This window comes from Ceratina calcarata, unplaced genomic scaffold (assembly GCF_001652005.2).
Source record: "Ceratina calcarata isolate Rehan_Ccalc_2016 unplaced genomic scaffold, ASM165200v1 scaffold211.2, whole genome shotgun sequence".
NCBI classification, from domain to species: Eukaryota; Metazoa; Arthropoda; class Insecta; order Hymenoptera; family Apidae; genus Ceratina; species Ceratina calcarata.
In genome coordinates, this window is record NW_017142786.1 from 521,877 (window position 1) to 536,058 (window position 14,182).

General features: G+C 40.6%; 1 protein-coding gene across 2 annotated transcripts in view; it reads right to left on the reverse strand.

The window, feature by feature from the left end:
- Positions 1-828: 828 nt before the first annotated feature.
- Positions 829-14,182, reverse strand: part of LOC108622261 (brefeldin A-inhibited guanine nucleotide-exchange protein 3) — a 21,153-nt gene continuing 7,799 nt past the window's right edge. For both annotated transcript variants that reach the window (XM_026811360.1, XM_018020025.2), the window contains exons 12-23: positions 14,095-14,176; positions 13,164-13,472; positions 12,874-13,096; positions 12,503-12,676; positions 11,861-12,269; positions 11,547-11,759; positions 10,610-11,480; positions 10,135-10,267; positions 8,366-8,594; positions 4,766-4,992; positions 2,798-4,364; positions 829-2,637 (exon numbers count right to left, since the gene is read on the reverse strand). In XM_026811360.1, the coding sequence (XP_026667161.1) occupies positions 2,494-2,637; positions 2,798-4,364; positions 4,766-4,992; positions 8,366-8,594; positions 10,135-10,267; positions 10,610-11,480; positions 11,547-11,759; positions 11,861-12,269; positions 12,503-12,676; positions 12,874-13,096; positions 13,164-13,472; positions 14,095-14,176 (4,581 nt within the window). In that variant the 3' untranslated portion in view covers positions 829-2,493. The remainder of the gene's footprint in view (positions 2,638-2,797; positions 4,365-4,765; positions 4,993-8,365; positions 8,595-10,134; positions 10,268-10,609; positions 11,481-11,546; positions 11,760-11,860; positions 12,270-12,502; positions 12,677-12,873; positions 13,097-13,163; positions 13,473-14,094; positions 14,177-14,182) is intronic.

Below are 14,182 nucleotides of genomic sequence, written 5' to 3' on the forward strand. Positions count from 1 at the left end.
AAATGGATCTAATCTTCCTGATTAGAATCAGCTGCGTAATGAACGGGTTGCAAACAATTCTCGACCATTCTTGATTTCCTCACTGTTTCCTTTATATGTATGAGTTTGCACTTTATCAAATATTCACGTTACTACAACTGTGTCAAAAGCCATGGAGGCTTGTTTTTTTTTAAAAGAGAGAAGACAGGGAATTCACATTAAAATTAATCGTAGGATCAACGGGCATGGTTTCATTGGGATAGACTGAAACTATTTAACTTTAGCAAAAAGAATGAGTTTGTTTGTTTGGAATAAAGAAGACTAAGAGTCAGACAGACTACGAAAGTTGAGAAAGACACCGCGGTCTCATCCTCACGTTCATCATATTTTCGTCGTCTCTCGAATACTTTGTCCCGCTTCCCTCTTCGCCGATGTTTACAACCACGGCGAATGAGACAGGGAATAAAAGCGTGGAATAAGCCGAGGCGACCGTCGCTCGTAAGCTTCCCTCTTTACGAGGATGACTCGACCGCAGACAAGACTCTCACCCGCCCTTTCCCTCTGCCCGTTAAAAGGAACTTAAACTGCGCTTCGCAGGAAATCGTCGACACCTTCGATACTTCAGATCCGTTGACTCTCGAACGCAATCCTAATCGACTATCTTTTGTTCAATTATTGAATTGTACAAAAAAAATAACTGATAGAAAAACTAACAATGAGAATCTTATTATTCTATTTCTGAAATAATGAAAAATATTTCTAATTTGAATTAATTAATTTTAGTTAAATTAATTTTTTAATGGGACGGATAAAGAGTTGTATTAATTCAGAGTTGAACGCAAACACATGTTCAGTTACCAATCACAGTAATATAATTGTACAATTTTATTATAACTTGGAATAAGTGAACGTTACACGTTCTTACATTACAATAATGGTTAGTTGGATTAAAAACACTATTATTATCGTTAATACTGTCCACAGTTTTATTTAAAGGATGTGTTCGATTATTCGTAGTTCTCGTTATACAATAATAAACAGGAAAGGAAAACAAAGGGTCTACGTAGGCACCTTTTATTATCAATTAGTAAACCCTCCACATTTTCGTTTTGTTAACAATCCGACGTTCAACAATACTTACAACACCGATGGAATCGCAGGATTTTCGGGAATATTGGTTTGATTTATACAACGGTTGGTAATTATTCTTCGTTTCATCCCTAACTTACAAACGATATACAAAATATATGTGTATAATATATATGAGATTATAGTATATATCGAAGCGACAATTGAAACGGAGAACCATTTACTAGTCGTCGGCTAAACATGAAAATCAACGATAAACGATCTCTACCCTCAAGAGTACTATTTACAATAAAATGTCATAGCAATCGTTCCTTCATTTCTGTTTCGATTCTACGATTCTTTTACATAAGAACGTTTTTGGCAACATCATAAAGCAACTCGACTTTCTTATCCCAATTATTTCTCCTTCTTCCTTCATTCCGTAACTCGTAACAACTTAATTACTCCCCCTTTGCTTTTAATAACTCTCCGACACTTGGTTCATTCATGAAAGAAAGCAACAATAACTATAACAGGGATGAATACTTCGGAGACAACAAATTCAAAAAGTCATAATCCATTCCTTCCATATTCCTAAATTCGATTTCTCCTAAAATTGTTCTTGTAAGCCAACCAGATTTTTATTAAGAGATGGGGAATCCATCTTTTCGGAGATTTCAAAGAATCTTTAGGCTGTTCACGAAACGTATCGAAACTCTGGCCGTGTGTTACGTCCGTTCGGTGATTCCGCTGGTCGCAAAGCCTCCCGACGCTCTGCGAGTGGACCGCAAACTACAGTTAAACGCAAAGAGCATAAAACGAGAGGATCGAAGACGATGTGCGTGCGGAGCTGATCGTAAATAAAATCCTTGTCTCTCCGTGTCGACGCGTCCAGCGGACTAGAGACAGTCCACAGTTTTAAAAGGTTCCTCTTGCCGATAAATATCGTTTCACTTGGTTCTCAATTAATCACGAGGAATTCTCTTTAGTTTTCATCTGCTCTCGGAAATCTCGCATTTTCGCTGAGAGAATTATTCAGATTTATCCATCCTTGATAATATTGTGATTCTCTGCAATTCTTTAGTAACTATACTTTGAAAAATCGAAAGTTGTTTTTGTAAACACCGTGAATGTTTAGATTTATAATGATCCTGATTTTTAGTTATAATAGCAAAGAATTTATGATTTAAGAAGTAGTATGCTTTTTTGATAGAATTAATCTGCTCTTTGCTAACATTGACTCTGACGATTAGTCTTTCTTATTTTATTGAAAACTATATTGACTGAAATCCAATTTACCTTGATGAAAAATCAGCGAATGAGAGCTTGTTCTTCACATCAATCACGAGAATACATAAATAAGTTTCTAAATCAGTGTCGTGTTGGCCAGCGGTTTTAGAAGGTGCTGTGAAAATACATCTGTTCCCAGATGTATTGAAGCTGTCCCTAATTGCTCGTTAGCCCGTACAGTACAGCAATTCGGTGGAACAGGGCAGACAGCCGCTGCTTTAAAACCTGGTCAACTGCGTGTCTCGTCAACATCCGCACGCCGCTCACGAAAACAGGAAGCAACGGAATCAGTTGATCGTCCTGCGAACAATAATTACAACTAGATAACATGCTAAACAATGAACAACAAACGAATCGTAATACTACATGTTTGGAAAAAAACCAGAACCAAAAAATCGATATGGGGAAGAGTACCATACGTTGCACAACAATTTTTTCAATTTATTATGATAGAACTCACAGACAAAGCCAAGGTCCAATCGAGCACAGTGCTCAGCATTTCGGCCCAAGCTTTTCTATGCGCCTCGCTATCCTTGCAGACTTGAGTCCTCTTCTGAAACACCGACTCCTGACTCGGCAGCTCTATACTATCATTGACTTCCTCCTCCTCTTTCTTCAAAAACGGATTCGTTCGAAAGCCTCGTTTACTCCGTTCGTAGTCACACAACAGCTCGTCGATGTTGTCAAAGATCTTAGGCGAGTAATTTTGCTCTGCGTTCTCCTCGATCTTCGACGAAACTTTTGGCGACATGTCCAAGTCGTTTGAGGAATTTGACACAGTCGACGCGGCGGTTCTCCTCATTTCTATCACGGATCTACATCGGAAATGATTCGCACTGAAGCGCGGCAGCCTCTCAGAATCATCCATCCCAATCGGTTCAACGAATCTGAGGGAACTTTTCCTCGTCACTAGACACGCGTCACTTCTTCTTCTCTGCAACTTCAATCTCCGCAGAGAACTCAGCTCCTCGTAAGTCAAACCACAATGCGTCGACTTCAATTCCAATACAGAAGTGCCGAAAGAATCGACAGATTCCGTTCTCCTCAAAGATCCGAGCTTATAAAACAGATTATCTTCCTCGTTAATTAATTGCTGAGGTGCCGGGGTGATGGAACTGTATTTTCCGTCGATGTATCCTTCGCTAGAAGTTCCTCCGGATCTGTCTGGATACACAGTCCTCTCTGTAACAGATCCTAATCTGGACAGTGGCCTGGAGTCGTCCGTTTCTGGCTCAGACTGCGGCCCGGAATCAGTAGAGTACTCCACCGCTAGGTCAGACAGTCTGAACGGCCTGGGATCGTCCTCGCACTCCGGCCCAAGCTCCTCCAAACCGCTTTCGTCGTCCAGATTTGGATTATAGTTCTCGATGTCCTCTTGATCTTCCACGGGATCCTCGTCTTGGTCTTCGACCTCTTGGTCCTGATCTTCTTCCATGTCTCTCGGTAGTTTTACTGGCGCTGGAGTAGCTAAACATCTTCTATTGATCGGTTCCCTATTCGGTATCTCCGGGAAATCGTCCGGTTGCGCTATCAACAGATATATCTTCCTATCAGAGAAATTGTCTACTTTGGCATGTTTCCCGTCCTCGTCCAGGACGACATCCACGTAACTCTCGCAAAGTTCTTCGAACGTGGTACGTAATTGTCTCAAATATTTTGACAGTTTCTGAAGATTCGGATCCTTCAGAGAACCTTTTTCATCGGAATTCAGGATAATTTTCACGGTGTCCAAAGAGGTCTCGGTTTCTTCTATCTCATGAAGACAGATTTCGAATAATGTGACGATTTTTATGGTCCAAGCTACGCCAGCTTGCCGGTACAAGTTCGCTGGCTGGGGCAAATTGGCTACTTTTTGTAGCAAGAATTTCAAACCGGGACGGGAGTCGAATTTCAGGGATGTAGCGTATGATAGGTCCAATACTGATAAGAAGATGTCCACGTGATGAGCGCTTAGGTGTGATAAAAACCCGGGGATGAATGCTTTCGGTGATGTTGGCACGGCTGACTGCGGTATCACGTTTGACAAACTGGAATTTGAATCAAAATCATGTGATCTTCTGATAATACTGATTAATCATTTGGATTATAGTTCTCGAATTTTAATGTAATTTAATGTGCAATATAAAATGTTCGTGGAACCCGATTAAAGAATTCTAAACAACAATTTTTTTTGTCATTTAAATACTGCACTCTACTTTTGATATTTTTATAGATTAAAATTGTATAAACTCTCAAATAAAAATAACAAAAAAATGATAACACACTGTGCAGAATTTTAAAAAATTTGCGGAGCTCTTACATCTTGAATTCGTATGTTGGATGGCAAAATTTTGATTTCATTCATGGAAAAATGTAGATCCAGTAATGATAATTTATAATGATATAATGGATTTTACAATACGATGTATAGAATTAGAAATGTACCTACCTAGGAAAAGACGAGTCAGGCCCTCGAAGAAGGACACTGGCGACACAGTGGAGAAGCATTTGGTGGACCAGAAGACCGACCACCAGTGCCCTCAGCTGAACTCTAACGATATAAAGATCGGGATTGAGGGTAGAACCCACCGAGGGTGGATACAGGAGGAAAATGTAGGATCTGTCGTCGAGTCTCCTGGCAGGGTCTTCACCGCGTTGTTCCTCCAAGAGGAACACCTGAAGCCACAATAATCTCCTCAGTTCTCGTTGTTCCCTGATCAAGTTTTCATCGCACGATTCTCCGTAGATGCTCAACACATTTTCTTAATAATAATAAGAGCTTATAAGAAAAATATCTTTATCACCAGAAGCTCGATTCAGAAGTCTTTTCAGAATGGGATAAGTTTTTATATGTGCAATGCATCTTATTTTTCCTGATATGTGACTTCATACAAATCTAATGATAATTGATTATTAATAAATGTACTGTGATATCACTGGTGATAATGACGAAGTAATTTGAATATATGCTATAATGATTCAAGTGAATGAATAAACGAGATAATGTCTTCATACTAAATTGATTCGAGAAGCTACAGAAGCAATCGTGCGTGACATCGTCAATTCCTGTTCTGCTAGTGATGACGGTGACGATGATGATGTGTGGCTAAATGTTTCCTATGATCATTGGTGATTCAAAGATTATGGGGTGATGATTACTATTTTACATGATTATTCCTGAGCCTAACAGGATGGTCGTACGTGAAATTCGGTCAGTCGAGTAAACGTGTGCGCATTCTACGAAAGCTGCAGCTTCTAGAAATAGGTGTCGTGTATCTCTCATCACGTACATATTATGTGACAGTGAAATTCTAGCCATGGACTCAAGCCATGGATTTTAATGGTGATACGCAATACCGTGCCAACTTGAATTTAAAATGATACATCTCGGCCAACGACGACGAGGTCCTTCCTCGATTAATCAATCAATTATTCAGAGCACCTTCGTTTTACTCGCGGTTAGGCTGTGCCCTGCTTTTCATTCTTCGACACGTACATCTGATTTTATCGATCGAACTTCTTTAATGTTTCAACTTTTAGATCGCCAGCATTAATTACGTTACGTCTTGAAAAAGTCACACAAATTTGCAATTATATGAAGGATACATGTCATATAAAGTAACAATCCATTGTTAAGGCGATATTTCGACGGTCTAAAGATTAATTAAGGTAAGAGTGAAAGTGAAAGGACCTCGTCGAAGAGGTTCTGCAGCCTGATTTGTGCCTTCTACCAGCGAGTGCAAACATCTAAACGAGGTGATACTTATATTCGATTACCAAATCGTGTCGCCGCAGTTGTCGCGTCGACAGGCTTACTTCGATTCGTCTCCAAACTCGATTGTTTAAGAATAGAAAAGAGGGGTAAAAAAGGGGTGCAATATATAAGAACGAATCAGCGAATGATAAAAGCAATCTGTATTTGGACACATTCTGTATCGAACACATTCGAGCCGGTACAAAAATACATTAAAAACAACGAACGTGTTGACAATACGCAAATAGTCTCAAGTACAAAGATCTTATTATCCGTTTTATCCCTTTTTAACAATCAGAATTGCAACAGTGGTATAGAATTTGGTTAAAAACCGGTTCGGAGACTTGTCTTTCCTTCTCATCATTAAAACAACCGTTCGGAGGTATTTAATTCTACACCACCGTGATATCAGCCATCCATATGCAAGCTCAATACATACGCAAAGCGCACGAATCACGAGGCACGTCGATGCAACAGAAAAATAGAAAATCTGTGTAGATCACAATGTGTGTGTCGCGTGAGCTATGTACGACATAAGAGATATTTAAATGGGCTCCTTTAACTGAGACACCCTGCATATATATATATATATATATATATATTTATAATTTCTCTCTCAAGGAACTAGAGCTTTTCCATAAGGCATAAAAGCTGCGCAATGGATTCTCGCCAGTAACGTAGCTCGATAACAAAGCAGGCCTGTCGACAGAACGACCACGTTCGTCATAGCATCAATCTCTTTAAATTACATAACGAGTCGTTTTCGGTTCAACCCCGACCGCGAATCGTATAATCAATCTATTCCCTCGTAATAATAATTTATGTAGTGGAAGAAGAATCGATGCGATTTCGCACATTCGTTCGTCTGTTTGCTCTTTTCCTAAAGTCTTTCACTTTTCCGATTAACGTATTCGTTTTTTCATCTCTCTTAAAATCCATGACGTGAGTTACCGTGGGCGGCTAGAGCCAATGGGGGCCCGTGTTCGACGTAGTGTTAGTGTAATCGGGGGGTGTCGTGTGCTGCCTACAACCGACGGAGTAGGAGGTAGTGTGCTGGTCGATCAGTGTCGTCTCAATGGTCATCGAGTCCTGGAAAGGTGTCGTAGGCAGTGACGCCGCGTTCTGCCTCTTGATAGCGGACAAAACCTCGCGCAGCTGGCTCACCTGGGAGCAAGTCAGGTCAGGAGGGCACCACGTGTGTGTCTCTCTCGCTCTCTCGCTCTCTCTCTCTCTCTCTCTCTCTCTCTCTCACAGGCAATTTCTCGACAACACGCGTTTCTTTTCTATCTAACTCTCTTTTATACTAACTCTCGCTCGTTCACCACGATATTTCAGGTGGTTGCGATAGCTAAGAGAATGTTTCAAGTCCACGGTCTTCTTGTCTTTTTCATAAGAATTATGTATTTTCATGTCCAATTAGAACAATATATGATATAAATCCTTATGAAGACAAATTTCAAATTCCTGATGGCAAAGACAGACGTTTCGTCGAACGTTAAGAACATTACTTCGAAAACTATTCCTTTAGCTATTATAGAATGCTAGAATATTGCGCGTATGTACATCGAAGAGCAGATATGGAAGAAAGGAAAAAAGAGAAGCGGCAAAGAGTCTCAATTAGCCAGAAGGGGTCTGCTCTTTTTGAATATACAGGGTGAGCCTCGAACATGACGACTTCGAATAACTCGTAAGATGTTCGTCGCGCAATAAAAAAACGAATGTTGCATCGCTTCCAAGGGGACACGCGTACTCTATTTTTGTTTCTTTAGTTTTTTATCGAGATATGAGTATCAGCTTCAGTTTTCTAAACGGAATGTCCAATGTTCTTTTTCGAATTTCAATAAAGCACCAAATTCTGAGTGAAAAAGTATTATACCAATGAGGGCTTAAAATTAATAACTTATAATATGTAAACTAATTTCAAGAGGTGTCCATTACAATCAATGCATTTGTGTATTCTGAGTGAACATTTTCTAATGTTTCTGCAGTTATTGCGACACGTGCGCTACTGACGCATACTCGCATACATTCGGCCGTCGTTGATTAAAAATTTGTATCGTACAACGAGTACCTTGCGAGTTATTCGAAGTCGTCACGTTACAAGACTCCCCTGTATGAATCATTAGTAAGACGCTCAGCTGAGAACTCGTGGCGAGCGTGAGGGCACAAAACAGAGAAGCACAACGAACGTCAAACAGCCATAAGTGAGATATACTTATTCTCTTTTTCCATACAAATAGTTTATACAGAGAAGGACATGTATTTAGAAATACGGAAAGCGTGGCGTTGACCTACCTGAGCGGTGAGTTGTCGCAAACGTTCGGACTCCTCAGCTGTGGCATCGCGTCGCGCCGCGACCTTCACCTGCGCCACGTCTCCGTAAAATGACTCGGACCTCGGCGAGAAAGCCATGGTCAACTGGTGCAGCTCCTGCAGCGAATTCGAACAAGCGCGGAAGCAAGCCACCCCACAAACCTCCCATTGTTCCGGAGTAAGAAGCGGCCCGCTGCTCACCAAAACGTGCCTGAAGGAAACAAGTCGACACTCCAGAACCTCCGAGATAAATAACATGGTCCTGATTAATACTAGAGTTCATTTCAAGATGAATTTACTCTTTTTTGGAGCAACGAACTTTGACTATAGACGTATACATACGCCCTCGCACATCTACATATACATATAGCTCTATAGAGCTCAATGGTTATACGTAAATTGTTTTGAATGAAATCAAAACCACAGTACGTCAGTTTTAACTTTCGTCTTTTCAAGAAGGCACTTGACAATTAATGACTAAATTTTAATTCTTAATTGGAAGAACTTTAATTTAAGTCAATTGTTAATTAGTATTCAATTGAATTAAAGATTTAATCAGTTATTTGCAATCCTGCTTTAGAGGAGTTCTATCTCTCTCTCACACACTGATAGAAAGAAAGAAACTCTCATTAATTTTCTGTCCTTCAATCTCCCATCCGTGCGTTCGGTCTATTCTCGTATGTCTATGTAATATACTAAAATGTCAAGTGTCTATTAATTGCATTACATCCTCATGAAGCAAATATCCTTCTGATATACTTGGAGATACGTTTTGCATCGCTGAAAATCTCACTCATTGTCAGCTTCTCTGTTAAATATCCAGAAGTGGGTTGCTACCAAGAGTGGGTGACTCCTAAGATTTCAGATCAGAACCCCGTTCGTCATTCACAGTGCCGGGGACCCGGCTTGGCCTGGTCTGGCTAGTCCAGAGCTGGCTATCCGTCCTGACGAACCTGTCCCGTTTTTAAACTCCGCGCACGCCTGGTACATCGATACTCTGCGATCGACCCCGGACCGAGATCGGGTTACACGCGCGTCGACGTGTATGCGCGGGGCCGTACGCAAGGAGAAAACTCGTGCGCGCAAGGAGAACGGGCCCAGCTGGCCCCGAGAACAGGAACAGGATGGAGAGAGCCGGTATTCGTTCTCCTGTCTCGGTATAGGTTTGTGTGCGTTAGTCACTGGCACGACGCTCCGGGGGTGTCGAGTGTCGGTGGCTACCTTATCCCACCGGACAGCCTGTCAAGCTTCGTTATCATCTTACACGCACGCTACGCCCGTAACGACGATATATCTAACCTCCGTCGATGGACATTCCATCGTATACCTCCGCGTTATGATTCACTCTTTCTCTCTCAGTGCTCAAGCTTCCTCCTCTTTCCCTCGTTAATTTATTACCCTCGACTTTCAACAAAATCAATTTAATAAGTCAATGAAATACGTTTGTATACCTTCGGAAACATTTATTGGATTAAAATGATTGCGAATTTGGATTTATTAATTGGCAGAGCAACCTGCCTCTGGATACTTTACTTCTCTGTAAATATTTTTTCTAATTTATCTCTTCAAATATTCGACATAATTTTCTATCGCAATTCTTAAACTTCTGGCAGAGACCTTATGGCTCATATAAGCTTAAAGTTTGTCACGATTCCGAGTTAGTGATCTTAATTCGATAGTGAGTCATCAAGTGGGCAGAGGTCTTTGACACCCTTGGACATTTTTTTTGTTAGCTGAATTGAGGGACTTACCTAATACAGGCGCAACCGAGTCGAGCTATGCTTTCTGTGGGCTGGACCACGCACTCAGCCATCACCAACAATAATTGCTTCAACATCAGCGTCGTCGCGGTTAAATAAGCGTCGTTCCTGTCCACCTCAGGTCCTAAAAATATGAACAGAGATCGATCGTCATCTCCCTTCATCACATACTTGAATAAAATTGTCATTTGCACGACTGTAGATTTTTATGCAAAATAAAATGTTTATAGTACCAGATTAAATAATAATTACACCTTCAACAATACGAGAAAACAATTTTCGTTTTTCTTTTATTTTTTATAGAAGAATCTAGAAAAGGTCATTTAATGTTAAACGTTGCAACGTACATTCTGTTTTGATATTTTCTTTTTATACATTAAGTGCAACGTTAATATTTTTTTGCTTATTCATTTTTCTTATAAATGCACAAAATCCACAGCCTGTTTACTAAATATCCTTATGTCACCTTGCAAATGCGTCAGATAGTCGACGACCAGATCCGTGGTGAGTCCGCAGCATTGTTTAAAATTAGGTGCGAAATTGTCCCACCCTCTGAAAATCTTCGACGTCCTCCTCAGCCAGTTTTGAACCATCGGCAGCAACAAATGATTCACGCAGTACAGTCCGAAAGCTGGTCCAGGGACATTTAATGTATCCCTCAACAAATGGAACAGCGTTTCCAGAGTATGCGGCTGATATCGTTTGGGGCATATCATAGTGGCACTAGCCAAACCCTCGATCAGAATGTACCAGACCCTTAAAATACCGCTGGGCTTGTCCATGCTTTGCAATGTGGTGATAGTGTAAACGTTATCCATCAGAATATCGTGCGATCTCTCAGGTATAGTTTCCTGAATCGACTCCGCGTGTTTATCAAATCTGATCACCTCTGAATTGGGAATCGTGGGGTCGACGTATTGAGGGATGGTCGAGACTTGGATTCTCTGAGCGGAATGAAAGATCGGGCAAGCTGGCATGCCGTACATCGAAGCTAGAATATCGCTGCAGCTTAGAAGATATTTCAAGCTCTCTACGCAGAGCCTCATTCTTCTGGACTCGGCAGCGTCCAGTTGATCCTGCTCATCCTGATGATTGTCCGTCTCGCCCATGCCGCGCGCGTGTCTCAACAAACAGAGGATGCAATCTAGCGCTGCGTTGGCGAACACCAGCGTGTTGTCCGTGGACAGGAAGACCCGGAAGACTTCTAACAGCGGCGCGGACTCGACGGAATCTGAATTGCCTACCGAAGCTACCCGCAACGCGCCGAACAGCGGCCGCCACCCTGATCGAATCTCGGTCCTGTTGGTCTCGACGAACTCGCAGATGCAGCTAACGATCTGCACGTGTTTAATTCAAAAAGATTACTCTACGAATAATGATTTTTAATTTATTTCATTACTCACTTGATCTTGAACATCGCTGTCGCAGAGTTCCAGGCACAAGAGATTTTCAAACGGCTTGAAGAGCGCTTCGTTGAAATGAAAATGTGGCAGTTCGACCTGTTCGTTTAATAGAGCTGCCATCGAATCATGGATGCATTGAACAGCTTTCTTCGAAATGCTACGGTCTTTGTGGCAGGCCGCCTCCATGAAATGTGGCCCCAAAATACTCCAAACCTGGCAAAGAAATACGAAGTCCAGTGAATTCTTGGTTTACTCTTATCACAAGATTCATCCAGAATTTTTGAGAATAATTATCGCCTGACATAGAAATTTACCCTCATTATATGAATCAGCGGTCTTCCGCTCTTCACACATTTTAACATAACTTCTCCTAAACGTGCCAGTAGTAACACGTTCATCTCGTTTTCTCTCGGTTTGCTTCTTCTCCACCAAAATCGTTTATTGTCCTTAGAACCGTCAGTCGTTTTGAATAACTGCGCTTTGCTAGCTTTGCAGAGAGCCATTAGGAACGAGCACAGGGCTCGGAGATTTAATTTCAGTGCGGCGTTTTCGAACAATCTGTCAACTTGCTGGGACAACACGCAGATGATTTTCGCTGCGTAATCAGCCGGAAGTATTCCATTGAATTGGCTGTCTGCGTTTGATTCTTGGATGATTTCTGGGATGGTATCTGTACTGGGATTTTGTGTATATGGACTAGATAAAAAGCTGTAGACGTCAACGCTGAAACAATCAATGATTTCATTTTTTTTTTTAATAAGTAGATCGCGGACATTTTTCATTTATAAGAAAATTAAATGTATAAAAAATATAAACACTGCATGTAATGCATAAAAAGAAAATATTAAAAGCTGAGTGTATACTGCAATAAAAATGATAAAAAAAATTTATATCTATAACATATTTTTTAAACTAATACCGTAAATATTTTATTTTTAATTATTTAAGAGTTTTACCAAGTTTCTTCTTCATCGGCAATGTTAAAGTTGAGCTTTAATCTATCTTGACTTCCTTTCGGGTCACTATTCGATGCATCTTTCTTCTCTTTCTTCTGCTGAGTCTTAGGCAACGATGGATTTTGGTTTCTCCCAAAGAAATCGTGTTCTAATTTGCTCACGTAGAGGCAACACCTTTTCAAATCAGAGAAATTCATTTTCTACAGGTTCTCTCTTCAGGAAGTATCGGGCCCCCGCAAAACACTAGCTAATATCTCTTCTTTACATTTAACATTTTTCTAAAAAATGTGTGCTTTTGGAAATAACTGAGGGTCCAACACTTTCTGAAGACCCTACATAAGCAATTGTGTTTTAAAACAATGATGCCTTACGTAAAAACATGTGGCCAGCAATCGCTGCCGTGGCTACCGAGTTCCAAACCCTTGCCCAGAATAACATCCATGCTTAAAGCGTGCGACGTATGAATATTCGTTGCCCTGTTTTGTAATTTCAGACGAAGAACGTCTTTCGTCCTCGTAATTTTTGATATCGACTGCTCCGTGCAGGCAGCTTTCACTAACTGAGAGAATATCGAACCGCAACGATTTTGCAGTCCTGAGAAAAACGAGATTAAAGGAACAATTAAAATGAAAAAAATAATTATTGATTCTTTTTAATTTACCAAGTATGTTGCTCAAGATAGCAGCTTTGTGAAGGCCCTCCAATGCTAACACCACGATATCTCTGACACTCCGCCTGCTACCGTCTCTACTTAGAATTCCTTTATTATTCTGTTCCTTGGGTGGGTTCAATCCTGTAGTCAATACGGTCATCATGCTTCCCCAGCAGCATGTCAGTACTCTCCTCGACAGTTTGGCACCAGCCTCCGCTTCCGGTGTCGGCTCGCTTCGAGATAACTGAGCTTTCTCCAATCGTATATAGTCAGACAAAAGCTGTCCGCCTCGTTGACTACCGGGGATACCGTCGACGTCTTTCAAAATAGAAATGTCAATCAGATTTAAAACTGCGTAGGCTCCTCTTAAAGTTTGTATTGTTATTCGATCTCCGCAAAAGTTACACGTTTTCTAAATATATTACATCCTTTGATTTTGTTACATAGTAAACCTACTAATAAGCAATATCAATTCAAGGGACGTGTTCTAGAGTCCAAAATAAGATGAAAATAAAGAGAGAGAAAATTGCGTTCTGGGCTTCGTTAATTGTTTATTAACATTTAAAAATTTGATGCTTTTGCCCCTGAAAGAGACAATCCGACTCGCATCGGCGGAAATTTTCAGCATACGCGCAGCTGACCGCCGTCGATCGATGCATGTCGATAACCACATTTCAGGGGTAAAAACATCAAATTTCTAAACGTTAATAAATACTTAATGAAACCCTAAACGTAATTTTCTCTCTCTTCATTTTCGTCTTATTTCGGACCTTGAATACATAATGTTTTGCGAATTTTTAATGTTACTATATCTAATTTTCAATTGTTCTAAAGTTTTTTCCTGCGTCAATCGTGAACTTATGATAATAGAATTTTCAAATATGTATCACTATTTTAACTTACAGTCAGAAGAACTTTAATTGAAATGAGGATTACGTACCGGTTAATACATTTATCAGTGCGCTGTTTTCCGTGTAATGAGGGTTGTAGCCACATTTCTCTAATAAATTGCAAGCCAGAACCTGCTG